The 19709-nt window shown below is 36.8% G+C and overlaps 1 protein-coding gene across 2 annotated transcripts; it reads right to left on the bottom strand.

The window, feature by feature from the left end:
* Window positions 1-93: 93 nt before the first annotated feature.
* Window positions 94-18604, bottom strand: LOC141914179 (steroid hormone receptor ERR2-like). 2 transcript variants are annotated; one of them, XM_074805449.1, is made up of 7 exons: window positions 18421-18604; window positions 5886-6458; window positions 5451-5567; window positions 4995-5105; window positions 4727-4900; window positions 3610-3882; window positions 94-3531 (listed from the first exon to the last, which is right to left on the bottom strand). In XM_074805449.1, the coding sequence occupies exons 2-7, from the start codon at window positions 6346-6348 to the stop codon at window positions 3272-3274; spliced, it is 1398 nt and encodes a 465-aa protein (XP_074661550.1). In that variant the 5' UTR covers window positions 6349-6458; window positions 18421-18604; the 3' UTR covers window positions 94-3271. The 2 variants fall into 2 exon arrangements, with proteins under 2 accessions (XP_074661550.1, XP_074661557.1); XM_074805456.1 differs by lacking the exon at window positions 18421-18604 and adding an exon at window positions 7096-7499.
* Between the last annotated feature and the right edge of the window lie 1105 nt (window positions 18605-19709).

The raw sequence follows: 19709 nt of genomic DNA, 5'->3' as shown, positions 1-19709 counted from the left end.
AGAAACTCCAGAAATCAGAACAACAAAACAATTCATCTATACATATAAACATTTCAGCCATGCTGATTTAATCAATAACAATAATTTGTTAACAACAAGATTTAACTCTGCATGCACTGACTGCATTTAGTAGTTTTATGGAAACAATAATTTATATTATTAGTATATGTTATTACAATCTTTATGATCTATCAATTTTATCAATCTATCAACTACACTCGCTTTTTTACAATGGTCAGTCATCATTGATAGAGAGAGAGAGAGAGAGATTATTTCAGCTCAAATAGCTATTCAGTCATGGCAGTAACAATGTATACGTCATTGAGTAATTGCGAAAAAATATACATCTCATAAAAATTAGTACTGGCTTTGATGATGAAGTTGAGCCAGTGGATGATAGATACCATACAGCGAGATCCTATTTTTGGCACACATCGTAAGATCTAGAACAATATATAGAATTCATCTAATCACTACGAAACACAATCTTTTCTCCTAAACAAAGCACAACTCAAATCTATCAAACTATCAATTTAATTCGTTCTTAGATATTTAAAACACAGTGTGCGAACTAGTAGAATGAATCTCTTATTTCTAATACTTTGAAGTCTGGATAATTTAATAATTATCAGTGAAACCCGGAGATGAGGGTTCGATTCATACACTCAATACCAGTAGGTCATTAAACTACACCTGATTTTCTCATATACATCTATCTATCTTATACATAGTCATATGTAACAACAGTAAAACTTCGGTTGTAAAAAATTTGTTTTCAATTTAAGATTTATAAAATACAATGCACTATCAGTACTTTTCTCAGACTCAACAAAGTAGTTGGCATTTCATAATGTCAAAACTCCCCTATGCCTGCCTTCAATAAGCCACCGTTATCTGATTTCTATGGAATGGCCTTGGCAATGATTAGTGGTTGTGTTGTAAATGTCAGACTTTTAACATTCATATTCAGACAGCGTTCATACAAATTTAACACAAGACCAAAAAACAATTACATCACACATCACCAACAACATAATCTATCCTTACACTATCCAAAAGAAAATGTGTTATAATATGAAAATAAATAGCTGATTTTGTACATGAAAGAACAGACGGATTGGAATTTGTCCAAGAATCTTATGTACTGGTTACTGAATGCTATATTTACTCCTACATATTTGATATTTCTTTCTTTCCGGTAATGTGGAAACCACCTCAGTCAGAGTATACATATCCTGACGAATAGCATGGTTTCACCGGGATTCAAACCACCACCCCTTGATTGCGAGTCAAACACCTCCACCGTGTGCGTTTACACATTAAATTTCGTAATGGATTGGAATACCTATTACAGATTTGAGATTCGTGCAACACAAATTCCAGTAAAATACTGCGGGGCTCCAATGTTATTTGTGTAATGCCATACAGTATCCATGTACTCTCTTGTCACATTCAATCGTGAAAACTTACTGCTATGATATGATGATATAGGATTAAAATTATTCATGCAATAGTTTGTTGCTGTTTAAAATACACTATTAAAAATCTAATCGACTTCATATCACAATCTCACGATCTTCGAACAACTTCTTTCAAATCCTTATGAATATAACACTGTCTGGAATGATAAATCTTATGGTATAGTATCATAACATTATACCCTAATACGAGGACCTATGAGAAAATTACTTTTGATGATCTTTAAAACAAGCATCGTGAAAATTACAACAAATCTACAGGTTTTTAATGGCACAATAGACTGAAACATCATATCTTATCACATGAAAGGGGATGTACAAATGACATCAATGGCAGGTTCGTACACAGATTAGATTCATTAGAATTCAGACATTCAGAAACATCATAACCTTAAACAACAGTCTATATACAAAACAAACCTAAACGGGCAGCTAAATCATCTTTCATCGCAATTAAACAAACCCTAAAAATCTAAACCGAAATATACTCAGTATATTTCCATAACCGATCATAAATCACGTGCGTACTTAAAAATAGCAGTGAAGAACACAAACATTTCCAGTTCTTCGTTAAAATCTAGATAAAATACTTCAGTTATCATTCAGCTTATAGATAATAACGACTGTTTTTTAGAATGAATCTGCCAGAGGATTCCACGTCACCATCCCTTCTGATTACCGAACTACAAAAGAAGTACGGAACTTTCACTCTATTGTCCGCAATATTACCATAGCAACAACGGTCACCGAACAATCAACTACCGGTGTTACTGTTCGGAAAAATGAATGTAAACCGACGCGAGAGCAGCTGCCAGCGCTAATATGAAGTTGCTTAGCAACAGAATTTGTCATGTAGCGATTTGCCCGATGTTATCATCAGTCGAATGAAATTCCCTCGAGGAATTCCATTCAATCGACAAAAAATAGTTCATATCATTTATCAGAATAATGTCGATAAACCGTGAGACTTAAGGTTAGAATTTATTCAAGCTCCTACAGCTTTCAAATCATTTTCGTTCCGTCAGGTTTGGCGTTAGTCAAATACCTGGTCTTTGAACTATATGAAAGGGTTCATCTCTAGACTATAACTAACAAACAGACGAGTGTTCTGTCTAGTGAACAAAAATAAACACTCTTTTCAACCGGTTTATGAGTCGAGACATTTCACACGCTGGATGACTGTTTAATTCAAGCATTTGTCTTCTATCATAGCATCATCCTTCTATCTGAATACAATATACAATATCAAACGAAGATAAACCTAGAATAAATCACTCAACGAATAAAGTTAAAAAGAATATGAAGCACCAGATGTTAAGATTTCTAGTAAAACTACGACGGCATTAATAAATCTTTAACTAAAAAATCCTTGTTCATAAACTAATCAGCTTAAAAATAGTATTCATCAAGGACAGATCTAGGGAGTGGTTTTGGGGTCTGAACTCTTGCCTGCCAGTCGAGGTCGTCCTGTTCATCGAGACAAAGATCGTTAAAATTGTTTCTTTTCCGATTTCTTATCGAACCGCAATGGTGGAACCATGCTTGTGACTGTCGGCTTCATCCAAGGAATTCCCTTCATTTTCTTCTAAACCCCACCTTCAAAATTTCTCCAACTTCCAAGATCCGCCCATCTATTGTCTTACAACAGTAACTATACTGAATGAAACACAGAGTGTGCGCATCACTGGATCACATGAATTCCGTACGAAACCGGACACACACATAGATACACATGTACTATAGATGTACTGATTTACGTGTGAAGGCACCATCAATACGTGTGATCGACTGTATTATATAACCGGTGTAGAGTTCAAAACTGAATCTAACATTTCTGAGACGAGTTTTTGCATCGGCACGCGTCCGTCGGATTTCATACCGAACCAGAAACTCCTTGTATACAGTTTCTGTTGTCTGAGCATCGGCAGGAATAGTAATAGATGACCGACACGTTTGATGTCGGCGTAATTCGTTTGGACAAAATCGATCAGAGAGTCTTGCACTTGGTCCTGAAGTCTTTGGACTTGGTTGCGATTTTCCAAATTGGCGACATCTGAAAATACACGAGAAATGAACACGTGATTTCGTTAAATACGTAATCTGCGAGTTATTTCAACGATAATCAACTTACCGGGATTTAAAAACACTAACGCTTTCAATAAAACGTGTTCCTCTTTCAGGTATCTCATATCAGTCAGCTTTTTACACATATTTCTCGTCAGCATATCTAATTCCATCGGCGCTTTGTGCATTTCCGCTTCCTCTAACGTCAAACTGAAGTCACCAGCGAAATGTATTTTACCTCGGTACGGAATCGATCGATAGATGATGTTCAACCCTAAAAGGTCCGGCCAACTCTCTTGTAGTAAACTCATTTGATCGGCCAATGACAGAGATAGGAATCCTGCAAAAAAAACACCAAATGTATAACACCAGTAACAACATGTATAGCCAGCCACGCACTAGTGACAAGTACGCAACTGGAAACTGTTTTCGGCATCAATGTCCCCGCACAGTAGCCACAACTATGTAGCTAAATGCACTGCTATAGGCCCATTATATCCAAAACATCAATCGAAAACATTTTTATTTGAAGTTTTATGTTCAGTCACTTAAAAAAAAATATATATTTCATAAAGAGCTTTGGGATGTGCATGTGCATTGATACTAAATCAGGTAATCCTAATACTACAATTGATACTCAATTACAAAATGTGTTAGATATAAAAAAACGCAAGCGACAAATACGCTTGAAAATTTGCCTCAAATTCTAGATGAATTCGTCACTGGTGTATTGGTGTGGTGCTCGAGGAGAGAATCCCACAATGATAATAAAAAGTCCGAATGTTTTAACATTATTCCTGAAGATGACTATTAGGATATAGTCGAAACGTTGAAATAAACTACTATCTCGAAGTTTCATTTTCGGACTTTTTATTATCATTGTGGGATTCTCTCCTCATCGCGTCAACACGGATATAGTGTTCTACCAATCGTGATGGTGTGGTGCTCACTGTGTGGTCGGCGTAATGCGTTAATTGATATTACCACCAGTGAAAATTTAATAGAACAAACATACAGTGATAATAGCTACATAATATATGCTTAAATATAATATAATTATATATTATTAATAATATAATTATATATATATAATTATATAATATAATAGCTTCATAATAACTAATAGCAAAAATACATGTATTTTTGCTAATAGCCACAATAGAACTGTAAAGCTTGAGAGGTACCTGGTAGGGATTTTGCCCAGCTAATCATATTTACTAACTCATGATCAGCTAATGATGAGATGGTTGAGTAAAGTTTGAGCTTGTCCACGGGGAGATCAGGGTTTGCAGAAGCTGCAACGCTCAACGAGGCATTATCACTTTCATTTTTCAGTAAAGTCTGCAATAATTTATTTTCTGAAAAAATAAAAACCCCGATAAAAACATTCGGTGAAATTGTCGCCACGAATGATAACGAAATAAATGTCAAAACGTTAGTATAAATAGATACCTTCAGCTGCCTTCTTTTTGGGTGGGAATACAGGGATTGTTGGAAATGTAGATCCATTATCAATTCTATGGTATTTTTGTCGTCCACCTCGAACGCGGTCAAGTCTTACACCTGCAATACGCAATATATATATTCTGGTTTATCAATAAACGACAAAAACGAAATGTTAGTGTGCAATAAGACGACAAAAAACTATTACTTCGTACTAAGGCACAGTCCAGACATTTTAGGATGACCCTTATAGAGACTAAGGCTAGCAACCTAAGAAAGGTGCTTTCAGTAACAAGTTGATCAATGGTGTAACAACGCTCTGTAACATCTGTCATGATTTATGTACGTATCGAACATGTCAAATTAGTATTTTTCAATGAAAGATATAGTAACAAATTACTGAGAATGAGTAACAGTTGGCAGCTCTTAATGGACTGATAATGAAAAATTTGATGAAACACAAACCTTCTTTCAGCATTCCAACTCGTAAACATTTCTGATACCTGCACGATTGACATGCTTTTCGCCTCTGTTTATTGATTTCACATGAACTACTAGCCGGACAAGTATATTCTATATTACCTAGAAAATAATCACATTATGTATATATTTTACCTTGACCTATCAGAGTTTTATCCAGGATCGAACTGTTATCTGGCCCGTGCCTAATTAGAAACTTAAGTGAATTTCATGGAATCAAAATGATTCTGTGGCAAGCGAGGTAAACCATCTAAAATTTGCACGGAATAATTTGACCAGTGTTGATATTTGGTCCGACAATTTTAGTCGGGCCAAATTTGGCACCAACGCGAACGGTCGGCTCGAATGGATCTGGCCCCGTTCAAACCAGCGCGATCGCGACCGATATTCGAGAGCGACCGACTTCAAAACTGAACTTACCCTGTACAGTACGTTTGAAAAAAGCTTTACAAGCTTCACAGGAAGCGACGCCGTAATGATAACCGGAAGCTATATCACCGCAAACCAAACATAAACGTTTCGGCACCGCTGTATCGCTGCTGTTATCCTGTTCGAGTCTATAAGAAGGGGGCGATTGCGAAGTGCTCGAATTGTTCAGAGTCGTCGAATTCGTCGGTGAAAGTATACTATCAGAACTGCGTCTACGTTTCAAAGTCATCATCAACGAGCCGTCTATGGTTTGTCCGCTGCTCGAATTGTCCGAATCAAAGTTCAAATCGGTTATTTCATAACCGTCGATATTGTCTTTAGAATCCATTATATCGTTGTCATTATCGATATTGCTGTAACCGTAAAATTCATCGGGCGACGAATCGCAACACGTATCGAAGTGTAAATCCTCGGTTTTGATAATGCCATCGACTTCAGGAAATATTTGAAGCATTTTCAGATCGTGTTGACAGGGAACGATGGACTCCACCACGGCGGATATCTATGAGCTGATCGTTTACACAGTTCGGGCTTAGAAGCTCATACCAAAATTTGTATATAGTTCTGAAATGAGAAGTATAACGACGTATTGGTTACAATACCACGAGACAATCACTCGGGGAATGATCATATTCAGTCAAATCCTATTTTCAGAGATATCAACAATCATTAGTTAAATTGATCACGTCCATAACTTCTGAAATATCGCGCGCCCTTTCCTATTTTAATCCTTAACAATGCCTTAGCTATCATCATCAAAAACCGATTAATTTAAAAATTCGCAGATATTTTCTATATTTTACGAAAGAAGATTTATGACCACTTCATAAGGTACACATCCACTTGTTTTTCGCTTTTATTACCGAATAAAATATCTACAAAAGCTTGTATGAAGTGAACAACATCGGTCTCAAAGCTACTCAGCGTTAAGTACTACTTGTCATGTTTGCGAAGCCTAAGACAAGAAAAACCTGCAATCCCTCTAGACTGAAATACATCGCAAAAACATCGCCAACAAAAACATAATTGCCTCATTAATACTATACTGATAACAGCAACCAGCAGGATATACATTTTCAGCCTAATATAATAAGATTGGAAAACATGACTGCACAATATAATTATTCGATCGAAATATAACATCCATCAAAAATAGTTGAGCAGTATTTGAGTGTTCATCATCGATCATTCGCATTTATACCTGATATCCATGTTGTAAAATATACGTAGAAAAGTCCAATTTCAGTACAATCAATACACTTGAGAGAAACAGTAGATAGCTTCAGTACAATACACTTCAGCAAAATGGCAGATGTTTCGGGATGTCCCTGTCTACAGTACGCAGACAATATTGTGTCTATAACGAGTATAAAACACAAGCACGCATATAGTCACCAACCACCACATAGACTGACGCTCATTAATTTCAAGCAACAACTTGCGCATGTGTAGTCCGTCTATTCTAGTACATAACGAGACTGTGACGCTATCTAATTATGACCTACATGTTTTCAAGCCACCTTCGATAGTTAACAGTGGACAATAAATCCTCTCCAACAAACACATTACACAAAAACACCAGTTATTGTGGATAATCTTATTTCAATTTCAACGAATCAAGGAAATGTATGACCTCAATGTTATGAGCTGATTTTCACTACAGAAACAGTTTATAACATAGAGACTTAAGTAAATCCTCTTACAAAACCAATAGATATACCAGTAATACATTTAGAAAATAAATACTCTTAAATGCAAAAAGACCTCGTACTGTGGCTTGGGAACAGATTCTATGGAAAATACCCCGGTATTTCTTAGAAATTGTTGACACTTCATTTTTATCAAAAGATGTAGGTACAAATGACGCACGAATAAACAGTATGATATCGTCATATTCCAGTAGATGGCGAATGAGTGGATGACGCGCTAGCAAAATGTGGTTAGAAAATATTCCAATAGAAACGACACGAGTAGTCAATGATTCGAGGATTTATCTATAGCCTGATTGGAAAAGGTCAAAGAGTGAATCTTTTCATAAAATCAAAACTAGTTTTACACAATATTTGACGACATAATAAACCGTTAGTTGCAATTTCTTATTGATAAATAACAAAATGTTCGTCGTTGGCGTAGAACATAAAGTATGAATTCTTGGTCACATATATTTCAGTAATGGTAACTCATAAATCACCTTAAAAACAACTTAACCACAATGAGGGGCCATTCATGAATATAATGCCGAATTCTTATGATTGAAGCATAATGGTAGATAGGTGTCGAGAAACGGTAATTTTGCAACCACCCCTCTCCCCATGGATGCTCGCATACTTCATTAATGGCCCCATTCGGAAAATGTCGATACTGTATAACCTGCCGTGATATTTCAGTTTACCAGGTCAAATCAATCGGAAATCTATAATCTATATTCATAAACTCCAGCAGAAAACAGTTCCCCTGTTGGTACATTCCATTGATTTCTCTTTGCGTATAAATTGACTTGAAGATTAAATCGGTTTAAATATATCTGTTTATTAGATCGATGCATTATCAGGGCGGCCACTTTTATTTGACTCGCTATCTCCCCGACTATTCCCTGACATCAACGTCATTTTCCCTTCCCTGACTTGATCTGCTAAGAATCCAATCAATTCTAGTCAAATACGTAAAAGCCGCGATCGCACGGAGACGATTTGGCCCGGGCCGAAATTGGCACGGATTAGGCCTGATTAGAGCGCTCATACGTAAACCACTCGCTCGATACAAAATAATGCTCAAACAAAGTGAAGTGAGTCATTTCCGGAACGTTGCAATTCATACGCAATCATATTTGTCCCGTGCTAAAATATGGCTCAGGCCTGGTCTGATGTTTTCGCCAAATCTGGCAAAAAATGCTCATGTGATCGTGGCTTTAGATGGAAACTCTTTGACTTCATTTCCCTGATTTTTAGCTCTTTTTTTTACATAATTCCCTGACTTTTTAAAGAAAAGAAAACTCCCTGACTTTGGCCTGATTTCCGGTAAGTGGCCACCGCGATTATCTAACTTCATTATCGACATAGTTTCGGCTAAAAATCATTCCCAGGTCTATCCTCCGCGTCAGTGATATTTCAACAACAGGTTAACTCTCTCTCTCACTTCACCCGATCATCTGTTCTACAGAAGCGCGAGACTCCGTATACGCGCTCTATGCGCTCAAGGTTGATTTCCGTTTCGCATATATTTTTGATAAGTGAAATACTACGGTAAAGCAAGCGGAGAGTATTCAATCATTATTTACATGACTCGAGAACCATAAGCTTTAGAGTGAAGTCTCGGTGATTTAAAATCACTCCCGCGACACATAGCACCAGTAACAGCAGCAGCAGCAGCAGCAGCAGCAGCAGCAGCAGCAGCAAACGGCATTATGTCGTGTTCACCAGCCTAGCAAGATTTACAGCATAATACAATCTGCTATTCGATAACATTGAATTGACTGGCAATTCTTAAATGTAGACATCAATGCAGTACATTTTCATCATACATGCAATAATATTACTGATGAACGTAAAAATTATTGCAGATGCAGCATTCGTGAGCCTTCGCTTAATTCCAAGTGATGACATATCCGAAAATAAACCAGATATTGACTTACCCCTGTTAAAAAATATTGGTATCTGTCACATGGCCGTGTTAGGTGACAGATTCGATTGCCGCGTAAAACACTCGTTTATAGATAATGAAATCCGATGATTTGATGTCTGAAATAATGGCGACGTTTTATACGAATAATCATCATCGCTTAAATAATTCAGTCTTTGGCCTGGCAGCGCGTTTCCACTCATATCGTAGTCAAGTGATCTCACGAGAAAGTTGAAAGGCCATCAACTTATCATATATACATATACGCGAAATACTCTACGCATATATAATCTTATCTTATTTATCCGTCATTTTATAAGAGATTCTACTTTAGAGAATGATATGTATATATATATAATATATATATATATATATATATACAGCAGTAGTGGTTGAGGTAAAACGCGAAATATCGGCTAAAACTGATGAAAAATATAGCAATTGAGAATGATCGGTAACAAGCAGCAAGCGCTATCCGAGCTTCCAACATTCATCAATCTCGAGCCTACACGAAATCAATATTACCATAGCTTCAGAAAATCCAATCACAACTAAAACGTCAAGAGAGAGAGAGAGAGAGAGAGAGGAATGAGGGAGAGGAAGGGAGAGAGGGGAAGCAAGTTCAAGGCAGAGTACCCGACTCAACTCTAGTCTACCCCTCGCGTGTTTATCACATATTGTTAGTCGGAAAAATCCCTGTATGTAAGCCGCTTCACTTTTTGTAAGTAAGAGAGTTAAGAGTTGGGAAGTGATTATTCCTGTAATAACCGCCTACAGGGTCGTCAGGCATTCAGTCAATACAGGAACAAGTTGGTGGTGAAACATCGCGCAACTGACGGCGAGATGAGGATTATGAGAGGTTTAGAGGCAGATACCGAGACACATATAACTACTACGATATTCATTTATCATTGACAAGATACGTGACGAACCAACGCATAAAAATCACTAAGCAAAATGTGCTTGTGACTATCATAGGGACTTTTTTTTAAAATAACTCGGAGCAAGGATTTTTATAAGAAATACATTGAAGGAGAAGGAAGAAAAATAAGCAATACATTTTTTTCTTTAACAGGCGTTTTAAAATGGAAGAGAACAGGAAAAAACTTATTTTGGCTGTTCAAGGATTTTCCAGATAAAATCACAGAAAACTGCATAGAAGACTGTGGAAAAAAAATAAAAACTGAACTGAACTCCAATGATCGGAATAATGAAGAAAACTAACGTTTCACAAATAATTAGATCAAACAGTCTGAAAAATTTAAAACAAAAATCAATTTCTTTTAAAATCTATGATGAAAACAATTTCTGAGGAAACGAAAAACAATTTTTTAAATAATGTTTTTGGCAGAATTCCGGCCGCCGGATCTAGGTAAAAGTGCCTAGGGAACATCTCCAGTATCGGTCGTGAACGACTGAGCTTATCGTTATTAGAATTGATGTCCGAGCAAAGAAAATAAGTAAAACCCGAATGAAATCAATACAGAAATGAGGATACGCCCAGAAGCGAAAACACGCATTGAAAACGTTCCGTTTCAACAAATACGACAAACTACTACGCGAAGCAATGACGAAATGTCATCAATATCTTCATTAAAACGAAACGCATAAAAATCAACTGTTTGTGCAGTTCTCATACAGTGTATAGTGGTACAGCGAAAATAGAACATTCACGGCAAATAGAATCAGATTTAAATGCCAATTAAAAAAAAGGAAGGGTTTCATTTCCTACCGAGCTGAAGAACTCGAACCCAGTCGGTATCTGACAGAGAACATATCGAGAGATTTGAGGTTAACTGAACTATTAATAGAGAGACAAGCTGGTTTTTGATACAGATGTCTACGGCTGATGTTTGATGGGCGACACATGTGCGATGAAGTGGTCACAATCGAACACATGGACACTGTGTGTATATATATAAACCGCTGCCGGTGATGGAAAATAAAGGCTATCACCGATTGAATAAGTCGATGGTTTTATGGCGAGCCGAGCCGTATGCGGAGGAGAGATCGATGCAGAGACTACGCAAAGAGCAAGTGGAACATTCCATGAAATCATTGCAGATACTACCTACACCACATCGCATAGACCGGACACAATAATCCAACAACTCATTCGTTTTAACTGCACGTTTTTATGATGGCATCATCAATTTCCGATATGAAGACCTGATATTAATTCAGGCAGAAGCATCATCGGGATTGTTGGTATAAACCTCAGCAGATATCTAGAGCCGTACTCAACACTGGTGAATAGATATCAGATTAAAACCTGCTATCAACAAATTCAAAAACGTAAAAACCGAAATTTATTCATCAAAAGACTCAGCTCCCTACACACTTCATGAGAGTCTGAAACGTCTTTTCATTTGTGATTTTGTATTGAATAACTTTCATTTTACCACTAAAATTTGTTTAGAGTTTATTCCATTGCTGTTCAATAATATTTCAACAGTAATTCGAGTATATTAGAATGTACGATTGATTCGAACAAGTATCGCCTATTCTTAAGATAGATAGTAGATATACAGTACCTCATAACTCCTCCCCGCGCATTATAATCACACACAAACATTCACTCGATATGAAAATTAAGCGTACGAGTTTTATTTCACACGAATCAAATACTTTTTATTGAATTTAACGACGACACCTTTATATATGAATAATTGAATGTCTATGCAGAACAGTTATCAGGTCATAGTCCATGACCGCGAGTGAACGGTATTGAATCAGTCGTTAAAAGCATATAGAATTAATCAATTACAAGGACTTTAAACATGACCTGGACGAGGACATCGGGCCTAGGTTTACTGATATGGGACAGGGGCAAGCTTATATCTCTAATTGAAGTAGTTCTTACTGAAAATGAGAGTAATGATAGTTGAGCTCTTGACAAGTAGAAACTAATAGTAGTCTTACTCAGAAGGGGGCGTACGTGGCGCATGCCCCCCTTTTTTCGGCCGACCAAACATTTAAAAAACATAGTGAATATCATGTCAATATAAAGATACATAGCTCAACAATTTGACACAAAATTCGTCATTATAATCTGTTGATTTTTAGCGAAAACAGCGTAGAATGTACCAGAAAGCATTTAATTTTTCAAAATTTTCTGGGGGAGGACACAGACCCTTTTAGGTGCATCGCGCCATGCGAGAGGACAGCACAGCCCTCCTGCACTGCCTACCGCATGATCGTAATTCTAAATTGATCCATTGGCGCTGTCTCAAATTCTTGGATACACGCACAGGATTCCACTACTGGGGTTAGATATATTTGAATCCATCCACGGGAGGATGAATGCCATTTTAATAGATCTTAACTTATTCGATCTTAACAATGTCTGTCGTGATAAAAAGGGCAACCTGGATTAGATGGAAGGGGTCCGGACCCCGATACCACTCCCCCCCTAACGGGGCAGGGACGCCGAGCTTTAGAAGTACTGATATGTTAGTAACACCTGGTATATAAACACATAGTAAGACATCTGAAAACGGCTGTTCTTTATCCCTGATGTTTTCTATATATACTTAGGTTTTTTTAGCAAAAACACATGAAATATGTTCGATCATTCCCGCTCGAAGCACACATGCCGGGGTTTGTATGAGTTGGCAAATAAAGCTCGTGCACGGAATTTTAATGATTTATATCTAATTGATTCCAACAAATGAGAATTGTTTTGACATTTTTTTCAATTATCAGCTAATAGCTGATTGTCTGCCAGACACATTTGATGGTTTCAAAAGCTATTATAGCGAACTATTCTCTCGATATTACGAAGGTAATGATAATAACGTTAGCCAGTTTTACCGGGGCGATGAGGTGCATTTGTACAAACAAAATGATAACGATGCGATAACTACAATGTCTTAAAATGCCAAGGCTATATACTTACACGCCCAATACTCAAGATGCTCAAAAGGTTGCGAAGAAACAAGAAAACATGAAAAGCAATCTATCAAGCGTGAACACCAGAAAATAACATACAGATACCTCTACGTAAATGCCACTGGGGGAGTATTACCTATAGCATGTTAGCATCGCATGTGAAAGCCAGTTTATTATCGAACGAGCAATTCTGACGGTAGATCAGGGTTTTTGGTCACGTATTCGGAATATCCTCATTTCCCTGATATCACTCGCGTTGCAGCTCTATGATCGTATGGAGCAGGAAATGTGGCCTTGGTAGTAAACTACGCTTACAGCTTAGGGCTTAGGTATTTGGCTGTTGGGAAAATAAGCAGCACTATTATTGGAACTGTTTCCGATTCGAAATCATGAGTTAAAAACAAAATCAAATAGAGAAATGTACGGGATATTTATACATATCTTTCACGTTTTTAGCACCAGTCAATAATATAAAATAGTAACTCAGTTATGTCAAACATCAGTTGGTTAATAGATGATATATTTGTCAACTTGCCAGAGTTATGTCTGGCACGACTAAAAGTGGAACAACTTCCAATATTTGTCTTTATACCGTTCTAGCAAAAAACTACGAACAAATCCTGGGAAATATCTTCATCTCAGTTAAACTGGGTGACCACTTTTCTTGGCTTGCTTTTTACCTGACTATTCCCTGACATGCATGTTGTTTTCCCTGACTTCAACTGCTCGGAATTCACTCAATTAATACAGTTATATATGTACAACATGAAAACTGATTTTTCACGCGATTTAGCAAACAAATTTCCCTGATTTCCTGTTTAAGTTGATTAAATCCGAATTACTGCGCACAAGTTATATAGTGTAACATAATGGCTGGCCAAAAGAAAGTAACAGACATTACACGATGATACAAATAAATATGAAGCTCGATTCATGAGTATCATATAACAATCTATGAATGTGTATAATACAGAGTTAGGAACGTTTTACTAATAACATTACGTAATTAACTCTTTAGATACCAGGTGAACTTTAACTATTCACACTGTCAGTAGATAATCTACTCTCACCGAGAATTTCAGCCAATTTCAATTTATTTCTCTTCTTGAACAATCCTCGGGACCAAACACACATGCTTCTGTATATGAGAAACCTCAGACTTACAGTTTTATAGATTTTGATGTAACTAATCTACCATTCTAAATTTTTTCTTATAAAAACTTTCTCTCCTCGACCTTGTAACTTTCACTAGTGGTCTGTATTCGGTACTGATGGAAGTTTGGTCGCGTTGAAATTTTAAAACAGATAAAAAAACTTGACATAAAATTTCTCGATTCAAAAATCACTGAACTCATCGTTGCTCTGACCCCTTCAATTTCACTTGAATTTTGATTTAATAAGACTGCACATATCTACACAAATAAGGTTTGTTGTTGTTTGGTTGCAGTATGACACAAATAGCACAAGCCGTATAACATTTAAGGGTTAATGTGAATCATAAACTGGTCCCTGGTAATTGACTAGACCATCTAATACGATTCTTTTTTAAATACGAGTCCTGTATGTGTAACATTAGACATACCTGGTCTCTAATATAAAGTCAATGATCAAATCCAAACAAAATAATCTTATACGTATTGATTTACGTCAAACCAGTTTTTTACCAAAGTTGAATGGATCTTCATCCCGATCACCAAATGTTGTACCTCTGACATTATAAACAATACATTTAATAATGCTCTATTCAACAGGCAGAACTGAATACGAGCTAAGACATTATTCAGTTTCTATCAGAAATATGAAAACGTCTTCATTCAAATATTCACAAGTCTGTTAAGACATTTGAAAACATGTCTGATCAGACGAAGGCAGACTTTCTTTTTAAATGTAAAGATCCACACAAACGAGTGAAAAAATGTATAGACTTTACATAGTTTAACCCTTTAACATCAAAATACAATACCTAGAAATTCTAACAAAATTCTTCATCAATAATGCCAGATATTCTAATAAACTGTACCAGCGGTTTATATAATGAAATCGCAATAACGGCAAAAACTATGATTTCAGTAATACCAAAAATACATGTATTTTTGGTAATACGGTTATACCTACCTGCTGCCTTATTGAAAGAGAAACCAAATTGCATATTGTTTATTAATTACAAAGCAGACAAAAAAAGTGAAGACCTAATCATTGATATTACTTAAACACTGTATATGAAAAATATATAAATAGGCAGATAATAGGCTTACATGTAATAGACCTGAATTGTATCTTGTACGAAATTCACCAATAAATGAAGTAATGACGTAGTGATTAACTGTAGCTATGGTGTGAAGTTCAGAGTGGAGTTTAGGCCAGGAGTACAGGAGAAACAAGGGCACATTTCCAGGCAAAATAGGGCACATTTCACTTGGAATAAGATTAGGCTCATTAATATTCATCATCCACCCGCGAGAGGGCAGTTTCAGTTGGTTTTCAGATTATTTTTTACGACCATAAAAAGGCAACTTGAAAGCCATCAGGACCCTCTCTGAATCCACCCCTGAAGTTTGAATAATTACATAAAACTGAAATAGAGAAACGCATATATCTGAAATTCACATAGTTCCCCTAACACTTCAACCACTTCAATTAGGCTATCGCGCTGTCTGCTCCTCAACCAGCGCCGGTATAGAGGCATCCCAATCATCAATACCGGCAGCTGAAAACACTGTTTAACCTTTCCAAAATAGATGAGCTGTTGTTATACGATACCGGTTACCTAAACTTACTCGGTTTCTACTGATAACTGCACATTTTTTACAATTAACTCAAAAAACAAACCCTTTTTTGAGCTAAAACTGGACCGAGCTCGACATTTACCGGTTAAGAGTTAAAATCACATGGAACCTCACATACAACGATTTATGAGTTTTTACAAACCTACAATTTTGCGCCAATAATTTCACACTAGATATAATGAACTATTTGTAGTAACGAACAGATTTTTGTTCGAAGTTTGTTAATGAGGTTTCCCTGTAGTTGATTTTCCCAATGATTTCACTCTAGTCAAATGTTAAGTCACAATTGCAGCACAAGAACCAGGTCCAAGTTGTAAGGACTAGTCAAACCCGCTTAATTCTGTGTATTTGAATAGTAGTTCAATCGGCACAATTGATTTATTATTTCACTTTATCAAACGCAGTTGTGCGACTGAATGGCACTGAAAGTGTCCACACTATACGATCATTAAAATTCAATGGATAGAAACGTGATGCAAATTTAATTAATTGCCGAGTTTTAGATTGGTTACCTTCAAAACGATGACACGTAGTACTGACAAGAGAGTAATGACTATGTGTTATACACATCCATGGTTACAATTCAACTCAACGATCTACGTTATTCAAGACAACATGAATGAATATGCAATCGATGGCGCTTAATTTGGATGATTTAACTCGCAATTGTTCATCAGATGCTACCAACATGTGGAAGAGCTGCGTACTATGAGCTGGTGCCCGGGTTAATATGGTTCATGAATTAACCCTTCTGTGCCGAGTCAGTCTCCGTAGGCCTATCAGTCGAATAGGCTATAGAAACAAGATGGGCTAGTAAACATAGGGGCGAATAGTTCGTGAATACTGTTCGTGAATACTGAGAGCAGCCTCAGAGGTACGGAATACTAGGGGGTCGTCCCACGGAACATTTTGAAATGTTACCACAACTAGGATGCATTCTGAATATCTGTTCAAATCTAAATTTCTACACATCCAAAATACGCGAATCCGATTACATTTGAGCTTCATTCATCCACGAGTACCACTCGGTCTACCCTGACTTGGACTAGTCTTAAATATAAGCCTTCACTATGCAACTATGCCTAAAACACTAATAACCTCATATAACTTTTTACCGGCTTTGAAATTCTAGATGTGAGAGAACATAAACCTAAATTTCATATTATACGACTGCGATATTACTCAGATTCACATCTACATACAATATAGAATAGTTACCATAAAAAACTAGTTTCTATTTGATCAGATGATGCATTCCATATTTAGTGCATCCTTCCACAGCACTTTAGATAATTAACAATAGAAAGCTATAAAAATACCCGCACACCTACATAACAATGACTTCATCGTCAACAGCTAGACAATTTAAAAGTGCGAATTTGTCGTTTAAAATATATCGACACCAGTTAGTTTTTCTTTTTAAATAGTTGAAAATCGATACGAGCCGAAAGCATTCATTGATTCATATACAATCAGATATACCGGTATATTGTGTATAGTCTGTTCTATATCCGCATCAATGAAACAGACAGATCGCAAGTACGTGACAAATCAAACGTCGAAATCGATCGATGCAAAAACTTGCGCAAACTGTATTTCATCGAGATCTATCAATAAATCAGTACAAGTGAGGCCTTGACCCACTCATGACCCCCCCTAGTTAACGACTAGACTGAGCTATATAGCCTCACAGCATCGAGATTGGATTAGAGAGCGGCTTTTTGAGCGTTTGGCTTCGAAATTTGACTCGTTTTGAAATAAGAGTTTGAAAAACGAGATGAGTGTAAATTAGATAAGTAACGTCTGCGATGGAAAGTCAATACCGTTCATATACAAACCGGCTATGCACTATTACATTGTGCGTGGAACTGTGTGTACACAGGATAAAAATCAATTGATTCGATTTGGGACGACTTCACGTCCATCAGCAGACTTACCATCAGATCTTCAGATGAACCTATTCTTATGAACTAGATATTTAACATACAATCAGAATTATCGCTTTACAAACGTATCATCAAACATCATTAATTCTTAATTAATCTTAATGAGGATTCTAACTAATTAGGAATTCTGATTAATTTTATTGATGCCGATGTTCAGTTATTTGCATCCCGTACATTATATAATTAATTGGTTCAAAAAATTGATACTAAATCTTAAGTAAAAAGCAATTGTTGTTATGATTACAGAATCCTGGATTCTTTAACACCGCAGGTTGCTATACTTACCGAGGTCTTAGTAACCCTGGCACCGAATGCAGCTTTCAGGCTTTGCGATATTATTCTCCGGGTGCGAATTATTGACACGGGTCCTAGTGATTTTTGTCGAGATGATTGCACTCCGCTTGTTTCAACGTGCGAGGAAAATCGTAGCCTACACCACCAACCCGTACAAACAACCTGAACAGACAGAGAGAACACCAGCCATCAGACACAGTCAGTTCAAATATATCCTGACGGTATAGTGGCTCCATCTGAATTCATGTCAACAAAAAACATAAAAAACACTCGTGTGCAATGCTGTAGGCCTACTGAAATATCAAAGGTGTACGAGTACCTTCTTATTATTATTGGCATTGATCAGGAATCTACTGACTTATGAGAGTATGCTATAAATAGGCTACACTAGGCAAACATTTGGCTGCATGTTACATTTCAAATTGATGGAATTGGTCAGAGTTCATTGAACCCTGAAAACTGAAAAGAATGCAGGCTGGCCTAGTAGAGCGGACTGTAGAGAAGCATGGACCGCATTAATTGCGCCATGATTAATTATAGATGTGAAAGATCAATAAATACAATTTCAGAATCTCATCTCAATCTATCATTCAGATCTCAAATGAACTAATTTAATATGACTATGAATATTATTTTAGCTATCATGGATGGACTGGCCGACCTGGAGGGCCAACCCTAGGCTTAGAAGCCTATCACAGGGGTTCACAGTGTTAAAATGAATTGTTAAATCCAGTGTCTATAATTAGGCCTAGAGCCTTCAAGGGAATTTCACTTTTTAGAAGTTTCCCTTCGGAATGACACAATTTAGGCCCAGATTGATTTGTGTGAGTGGAAGGGCATTATGACAACCAGTCATCAAGCCTGAGTGGTCACCACACACCTGACTGGACACCTCACTGATATCGGCCTAATACAACACAATTATCCCTTCAATCGCACGTGGTGGTTGGAGGGGTAAGCACACTGGGATTCAATGTTCAAATCGCCGAATTCCACAGGGCTCATATCAGAGTTGTAGATACTGTGAAAATGATAATCTGTTAATCCTGTGTCTATATATGAAGTAACTATTTCACATATAATAGACACTGGATTGACAGATTTATCGTTTTTACAGTATGATCTACACATCTCTGATGAGCCAGTGTATGTGGAATTATCAGAACCTGGGTTAGGATTTCTACGATGCCTTTCTCCATTTATTTAAGAAAAAGTTGCCGGTATTCTTCAGGAATCAATCAACCCTAAGTGATAAATCGTTATTCGTGGATGGGGCCCTG

This window comes from Tubulanus polymorphus, chromosome 1 (assembly GCF_964204645.1).
Source record: "Tubulanus polymorphus chromosome 1, tnTubPoly1.2, whole genome shotgun sequence".
Classification (NCBI taxonomy): domain Eukaryota; kingdom Metazoa; phylum Nemertea; class Palaeonemertea; order Tubulaniformes; family Tubulanidae; genus Tubulanus; species Tubulanus polymorphus.
The sequence above is the reverse complement of the archived record's forward strand: the minus strand, read 5'-3'. Positions and strand labels throughout refer to the sequence as shown.

Coding starts and splice junctions, on each gene's coding strand:
- LOC141914179 (XM_074805449.1), bottom strand. CDS start 6,348: ATGCTTCAAATATTTCCTGAAGTCGATGGCATTATCAAAACCGAGGAT. Junction 4,901..4,994: donor CAAAAAGAAGGCAGCTGAAG/GTATCTATTTAT, acceptor TTATTTTTTCAG/AAAATAAATTATTGCAGACT. Junction 3,532..3,609: donor GTTAGTGTTTTTAAATCCCG/GTAAGTTGATTA, acceptor GTGTATTTTCAG/ATGTCGCCAATTTGGAAAAT.